The sequence below is a fragment of the Haliotis rufescens genome, unplaced genomic scaffold (genome assembly GCF_023055435.1).
Source record: "Haliotis rufescens isolate VD_foot unplaced genomic scaffold, xgHalRufe1.0.p SCAF_5, whole genome shotgun sequence".
Taxonomy (NCBI): domain Eukaryota; kingdom Metazoa; phylum Mollusca; class Gastropoda; order Lepetellida; family Haliotidae; genus Haliotis; species Haliotis rufescens.
The window spans coordinates 727,110-735,499 of record NW_025964223.1 but is presented as its reverse complement, the minus strand read 5'-3'; the positions used below and the strand labels follow the sequence as shown (position 1 = coordinate 735,499).

General features: G+C 41.9%; 1 protein-coding gene across 4 annotated transcripts in view; it reads right to left on the bottom strand.

The window, feature by feature from the left end:
• Positions 1–2,231: 2,231 nt before the first annotated feature.
• Positions 2,232–8,390, bottom strand: part of LOC124111825 — a 46,666-nt gene continuing 40,507 nt past the window's right edge. Inside the window, exon 6 of one of the 4 annotated variants that reach the window (XM_046471651.2) lies at positions 2,232–2,722. In XM_046471651.2, coding sequence (XP_046327607.1) covers positions 2,578–2,722 — 145 coding nt within the window. In that variant the 3' untranslated portion in view covers positions 2,232–2,577. The remainder of the gene's footprint in view (positions 2,723–8,390) is intronic. The other 3 variants (XM_046471650.2, XM_046471654.2, XM_046471652.2) reach the window with 3 other exon arrangements.

Here is an 8,390-nt window from a genome sequence, read left to right as displayed (position 1 = left end):
TGATAACAATCCTGTTTTTGTGAAGTGTCGAATAGGTACAAAAACAATTGTCTGAACATCTAGGGTCTATAACTGTGCCATTAGTCCTGGGGTTGTTGGTTGCAACTTACATGACGTGTTTTATGTGGCTGTGTATACTTGTGTGAGGCGATCGCATAATAATCAGTGGTGGTCGTGACCTTGATTTAGAGTGACCTCCCTTGGTTGTTTCTATTTCTAAACTCTGCTCCAGAGCGTGACACCTTTGTTTCACTCCCTGCATTGAGAGCTCCGCTGCAAGGAGTTGTCGTCACTTCATGAGTAACATGGTTCCAGTCGCTCCAGGCAGTATATTCGGGAAGGCTGGCTGTATCTTTATAGGTGAGGTGAGGTGAAACTGGGTTTAATTAACGTCGCGACCAAGATTATTGCACTTATATTGTGTGTGGCTGCTTGTGCTAGTCCGGACTGATGCTGATTTATAGTGCCAGCACACTGAGATACCATGCCGCAGATTAACATGAATACCCCATTCAGACACAGTATACTGACTCCGAGCCGACAAGTCCCTGTTTTAGCCCCTTAATGAGCGCCAGACAGGGTAACACCAAGTACCATCTTTTAACGCCTTCTAGTATGACGCGGCCGATCGAACCCCTGACCTTCCGCTCTCCGGGTGGAGGCTCTGACACTTGACCACGGAGGCGGTCGTATCTTTCTAAGTGCAAGACGAGAGAAATTGGAGTCCTTCCTTCTACGACTTGCCCAGAGCGTGCGGGATACCTGACGGAAACACCGATGTTTCTGCCTATTTCTAACGCTGATAATCTCATTCAAATAAGATCTTAGTTCTCGCTATCGCTTAACAAAGATCTGAGGATATCCCATTACGGGTCACGTCAGAACGACCTTTCAGCCGACCAATCAAAGCGTCGCTTACCAGATCCTGAAAGTGACAGTCGGGATGTGTTTTCTAATCATGCAACCTCGAAAACGTTAAGTCGGGGTATTCCGAACGACAGTTACGGCCCGTATAATTGATTCCGTCAAAAGTATCGTCTATCTCTCGCTTCCGTGGGATAAACATTTGAACGGAGGAGGCGTTGCACAGTATATGTGGGAAGCACTGCTATACAATTTCAACCATATATTAGACATTCCGAAATGTTCGTTTGTTCAGGTTTTCAAAATATTAATCGAGAACTGTGTCAACATATTTTTCAAGCGTAGTCTGAAATGGAAGTCGCCAGGTTGAAACGAGTGCCGTAAAGCTCGAGAAAGCTGCTTTCTAATTGGCCGATGTCGACTTCTTGTTGGTCATTTCAGTGGTCGGTCAAAGTTGGCGAAAGGTCATTCTGACGTGACCCGTGATGGGATGTCCTCAGATCTTTGTTTAGCGGTAGCGAGAATTTCGAAGCGGCGTTAAATCAAAATAAATCATAAACTAATGAGATTCCCCTCTTCCCTGGTGAAAGCTTTCCTGGACACACCAGTTGACCTTAAAGTTGTAAATGGTCACAATGTGAGATTATTCTTAGTGTCGCCGTGTGTTATGCAAAGCTTGGGGCGGTCGGGTAGCATAGTGGTTAAAGCGTTCGCTCGTCACGCCAAATCGGGTTCGATTCCCGACATGGGTACAATGTGTGAAGCCCATTTCTTGTGTCCCCCGCCGTGATATTGCTGGACTATTGCTAAAAGCGGCGTAAATCCATACTCACACACTCACTGTTGTAATGTTCGAAAGCCTTCGACATTCGACATTCACCCACCGTGTGGTGGCACACTTGCTTTAAAACACGTTACCACCACACACACACACACACACACACACACACACACACACATGTTCTAAGTCAGAACACAGCCAGTGTGTGCCCGTTTATTTGACATTCAGTTATTTCATTTCATATTCTCAAACACAAAAGAAAATAGGATCAGATGATGCGACACCCTTTCTAAATCCTTGCAATTATCTAAAGAGTCGCTACTTGTGTTTTATGAGAAGAAAATAGACCCAATAGGACTTTTACAATTTTATTTAATAAAAATGTAAAACGAAATCATAATTTTAAATTGGAGTTCTGTCTAGGAAAGTTTATGTTCTACAAGCTGAAATGAGTAGTGTGGCTATTTCTTAAGAAATACGGATATCCTCTATGTATCGTTTTTAATTTGATTGCATTGGAATTCCGCTCTAAGTTAATAAGTATACCACTCAACATTTGATTGGGATATCTGAGTGTGCAGGTGCGCACTAAATGTATGTTGTCATACGAAATAAAAGTGACAAAACCTTTCTATAATCATTCGCAAATTATCGATTCTGAGGCAGGCATATATCTTTTCACTTTCATGAAAATATAGTGACTATATGGGCACTTTTTATGATATACATAAAAGACATTAGAAAAAAGAAAATCTTGAAATCATTTCAAAGACTAAACGTTAGTTTATTAGTATTGTAGCAGTATGGGATATCTCAGTATCCCTTTCAAAAGTTGAGTGGTGTATTATGTGACAGTATTCGAATGACAAGAAAGACGGTGTTTTTTCCCGGTATTTTAATCCGGCTGGTACTGTACACGGTGAATAAAGACCCTAGATGCGGCCCTGAATGAACGGAGATATAGCACAGTTACAGCTGGATTCCACCTGGATCCAGTTCCAGTCGTAGTAGGTGTCGCCGGGACGTCGCACCAACGCCATCACGTACGACTTCTTCGGCATGCATCGCGACCAATACCTGTGACAGAGAACGTCAGGAGGGTTAGAAGGACAATGTCAGCAATGGCCATATACATATTGTGTATTGATATAGAGTGAGTCAGTTAGTGATTGAGTGAGTGAGTGAGTGAGTGAGTGATTCCAAAATCATGGCACAGAGTCACCTGACATACGGATAAAAATATAGTTCACATATTGTGCATTGGTATAGAGTGAGTGAGTGAGTGAGTGATCCCAAGATCATGGCACAGAGTCTGGTCACCTGACATACGGATAAAACTATAGTTCACATATTGTGCATTGGTATAGAGTGAGTGAGTGAGTGAGTGATCCCAAGATCATGGCACAGAGTCTGGTCACCTGACATACGGATAAAACTATAGTTCACATATTGTGCATTGGTATAGAGTGAGTGAGTGAGTGAGTGATCCCAAGATCATGGCACAGAGTCTGGTCACCTGACATACGGATAAAACTATAGTTCACATATTGTGCATTGGTATAGAGTGAGTGAGTGAGTGAGTGAGTGATCCCAAGATCATGGCACAGAGTCTGGTCACCTGACATACGGATAAAACTATAGTTCACATATTGTGCATTGGTATAGAGTGAGTGAGTGAGTGAGTGAGTGATCCCAAGATCATGGCACAGAGTCTGGTCACCTGACATACGGATAAAACTATAGTTCACATATTGTGCATTGGTATAGAGTGAGTGAGTGAGTGAGTGATCCCAAGATCATGGCACAGAGTCTGGTCACCTGACATACGGATAAAACTATAGTTCACATATTGTGCATTGGTATAGAGTGAGTGAGTGAGTGAGTGATCCCAAGATCATGGCACAGAGTCTGGTCACCTGACATACGGATAAAACTATAGTTCACATATTGTGCATTGGTATAGAGTGAGTGAGTGAGTGAGTGATCCCAAGATCATGGCACAGAGTCTGGTCACCTGACATACGGATAAAACTATAGTTCACATATTGTGCATTGGTATAGAGTGAGTGAGTGAGTGAGTGATCCCAAGATCATGGCACAGAGTCTGGTCACCTGACATACGGATAAAACTATAGTTCACATATTGTGCATTGGTATAGAGTGAGTGAGTGAGTGAGTGATCCCAAGATCATGGCACAGAGTCTGGTCACCTGACATACGGATAAAACTATAGTTCACATATTGTGCATTGGTATAGAGTGAGTGAGTGAGTGAGTGATCCCAAGATCATGGCACAGAGTCTGGTCACCTGACATACGGATAAAACTATAGTTCACATATTGTGCATTTGTATAGAGTGAGTGAGTGAGTGAGTGATCCCAAGTTCATGGCACAGAGTCTGGTCACCTGACATACGGATAAAACTATAGTTCACATATTGTGCATTGGTATAGAGTGAGTGAGTGAGTGATCCCAAGATCATGGCACAGAGTCTGGTCACCTGACATACGGATAAAACTATAGTTCACATATTGTGCATTGGTATAGAGTGAGTGAGTGAGTGAGTGATCCCAAGATCATGGCACAGAGTCTGGTCACCTGACATACGGATAAAACTATAGTTCACATATTGTGCATTGGTATAGAGTGAGTGAGTGAGTGAGTGATCCCAAGATCATGGCACAGAGTCTGGTCACCTGACATACGGATAAAACTATAGTTCACATATTGTGCATTGGTATAGAGTGAGTGAGTGAGTGAGTGAGTGAGTGAGTGATCCCAAGATCATGGCACAGAGTCTGGTCACCTGACATACGGATAAAACTATAGTTCACATATTGTGCATTGGTATAGAGTGAGTGAGTGAGTGAGTGATCCCAAGTTCATGGCACAGAGTCTGGTCACCTGACATACGGATAAAACTATAGTTCACATATTGTGCATTGGTATAGAGTGAGTGAGTGAGTGATCCCAAGATCATGGCACAGAGTCTGGTCACCTGACATACGGATAAAACTATAGTTCACATATTGTGCATTGGTATAGAGTGGCCGAGTGAGTGAGTGATCGGGAGACGGTGACAGGCAATGAAATCATGGCACAGAGTCTGGTCACCTGACATACGGATAAAACTATAGTTCACATATTGTGCATTGGTATAGAGTGGGTGAGTGAGTGAGTGATCGGGAGACGGTGACAGGCAATGAAATCATGGCACAGAGTCTGGTCACCTGACATACGGATAAAACTATAGTTCACATATTGTGCATTGGTATAGAGTGGGTGAGTGAGTGAGTGAGTGAGTGAGTGATCGGGAGACGGTGACAGGCAATGACATCATGGCACAGAGTCTGGTAACCTGACATACAGATACACCTATAGTTCCCGAAGGCAGGCAAAGGACACGCCACATGCCAAGTTCTCCTACACTGGAACGAATGGTGCCGTTCATTGTCATATCCTCAGGATTAACATATTTCTGGATTATCCAATCAGTGACACGGAAATTAAACATGGCCGTGACATGGACAGCACCATTATTGTTTTGTGGTGAGGTGAAATGGGGTTTAACGTCGCGTCCAAGATTGTTGCACTTACATAGGGACTATAATTTTGTGAAGACGTTTCACCTGTCGAAGGGGCGGTCGTTAAGACTAGTGGTTAAGGCGTTCGCTTGAAGACCCGGGTTCGATTCCTGACATGGGTTCAATGTTCGAAGCCCATTTCTTGTCCCCCGCCGTGATATTGCTGGAATATTGTTAAACGCGGCATAAAACCACACACACTCACTCACCTGACGAAGTCGACTGAAACGTCGTGACAAACAACAGATTAACTGTTAACCATTGAGTTCTTGCTTTCATGTACAATTAACTTCTAAATGCCAACGGCTGTTTATTATGTATGTATATAAGATAGCTACGCGATAAATCGCAAAGAACAATAAAGAGCAAAGCGTGGTTTATTTCACAATAAAACTTTGTTCTATCGATTCTGAAGATTCGAACATGCGCTCGCAACTCGTTAATTGGACGACGTTATTTTTGATAGTGAATTATCTGGTGAGTTGTTCCCCATAGATCTAGCTGGGCAACGTAGATAAAGGCAGTTGCCGAACGATCGCCTCCAGAAGTGGGAGAGATATGACAATAGGCACATGTAGAAAAGGTGCAGATAATCGACGTGAGGTTTGTGAGGATTGTGGAAATGCTAAACTTAAACCACCTTTCGTAAAATGGACTTGTCCAACATTACCCATGTTGGATTCTAGCCAGGGAGTTCTCATTAACATTTGGGTAACTATTTTCAAACCTTGAACATTTTATCAACATCCTTAAAGAGGCTGTACATAATGTTGATATCTCATATGAGAAATAAACGATTCCTGGTCGTTGTTTATCTACAATAAATCATTGCTGGGAGAATAAACCACTCGGGGATGCACTCGTCGTTTATTTCTTTAATATAAAGACATTCCACAGTAATCGTTATGAAGACGAAGGTACGGATCAAACGTCTTTCACTAAAACTCGAAACTTCAGTTTCATATCTCAGGAAATGCTTTTATTACATTCAGTCTCAATGGCTGTGAATTTTCACTAAAACTCGAAACTTCAATTTCATATCTCAGGAAATGCTTTTATTACATTCAGTCTCAATGGCTGTGAATTTTCACTAAAACTCGAAACTTCAATTTCATATCTCAGGAAATGTTTTTATTACATTCAGTCTCAATGGCTGTGAATTTTAAAGAAGATACTTGTTGGTAGCCATCTGAGAATTCAAACAAGCGATGTTGGCAAGCTGAAGTCTCAGCTGGTTAATTTCAGTGCAATGAGCCGCCTGCTGCTGTGTGCTTTGTACTCTCATTCATACACCCCCTTAATCAGCAGCATCAGCCGCGTGGACAGATGCTAACACCATCGGGGGAAGCACGGCGTGACGGGAATGCCCAACAATACTTACAAACGTTCATTGATCTTAATCGGAATTGATAATGTCATTTAGAAATAAATGACGAGGGATCTTGATGCACTAGCTGCGATATTAGGCCTATCGTGATCTTGAAAGGCAATTTATTCATGAAAGGACAATCTACTCAGTCTTCCTGTCATTGTAAAACACGATGTATTACTGTGAGTAGTCCCCCGATACACGCTACCAGTATATACACAATGCAGTCAACATTCAAGGCATAGTAGACTTGCACAAGCCTCTAGGGCAGTAATTATTAGTTTAAATCATAATTTTTAGATTATGTAAAAAATAAGAACAAGTTGTCCCCAAAGAGACTGGAGTCCTTACTGTCCACATATCTAGACTTGCCTATTAGGAGGATAGAATTACCACGCGTCCATGGACTTTTCTTTAAGTACAGCCTTGGAGCAAGGCTAACGGTATAGCGGCACACGGGAGTGTCCCATGTGTATTTTGTCTATTGGATCGTAGTGATTTTGTTACGAGCTATAATTCTGAAACTATTGACATTTCAATGTTGTACTAAAACAAATATACAGGACAAGGAAACTATTTTTTTCATTACTGGTTACTGAATCAATCCTTGTAAAACTCCAGGCTGAACGTTCTTCAAAAATATCAAGATGTCATAATAATTGGTGTGACCATGTTCCAACAGTTTGAGTTGCCTAACCGAGCGACCCCTTGCGGGCACAAATATACCAACTATTTCACAAACAGATGTTACCGAAAAACAACAAACTAAAACTTGTGATCTCGTATTGATAAATTCATTTTATGTGAAGTGTACATGTATATAGGCTAATTCCACGCGCAAAATACCGTACAACCCTCTATTGACACGTGGAACTCAAACTCATGTTTGTCTTCCTAAAGAGCTGCCAATTAAGACATCCAAAGTCTGGCTGTCTGCATGAACAGTTTGTAGGGGTTTCCACTGATAAGTCCTCAAATTGCATAACCATATATGTAAATATAAAACGCCAACGCCAGAGAATAACCAGTCTCGATTATCCGCCGAAACAGATTCCATTGAGCGTAAAGCAAAACAACGGTGAAAATCACATGAATGGATCACTGAAAGTCACCACCGGAAAGCATCACTTCATGGATTGTTTGATCAAAGGACTTGTACAAGTGACATATCAAACAATGCCACATTGGCAAGTATGTTTCCCGAGGAGCAAATCTGACAAAACCACGCATCAGTACTCTCAACTGCTGACTTGACAGAAGACATGTTCATTCCTCTTTTGTATTGGATTCCAAAGCTTAAAAAATCTGCACAGCAAATGCGCCACCAAATCCCTGTCAACGATTAACCACATCCCCCAAAACAATCAAGGACGGACTTTATAAATTCGCAGATAATATTTGAGAAAAATGGAATTCACACCATGGGGATTATACAAGGCTGAACATATTTGCTTGATAGGAAACAGGTTCAACTCTTTCAAAGACATTGATTTCCAACTTTGTACACCACTACCACACACGACAAATTTAAGGGACAACTTCATTCCTTCATCCATGTGCATATATCTGTCCCTAAGCCTGATGAAACACGTGATGAAAAATGTCAAGACCTGCTACAGGTGCTATCGATATGGATAGTGTTATGTTGCACCCTATTTTAAACGGTTCACCACGAGCATATGGTAGGGACAAACCAAAACTTATGGTCGGGGCGATCTGGGATTCGAACCCACCACGAGCTGGTGCCTTGTTATTCATTCCTGATTAGATCCGACTGGTTAAAGATTTGTAA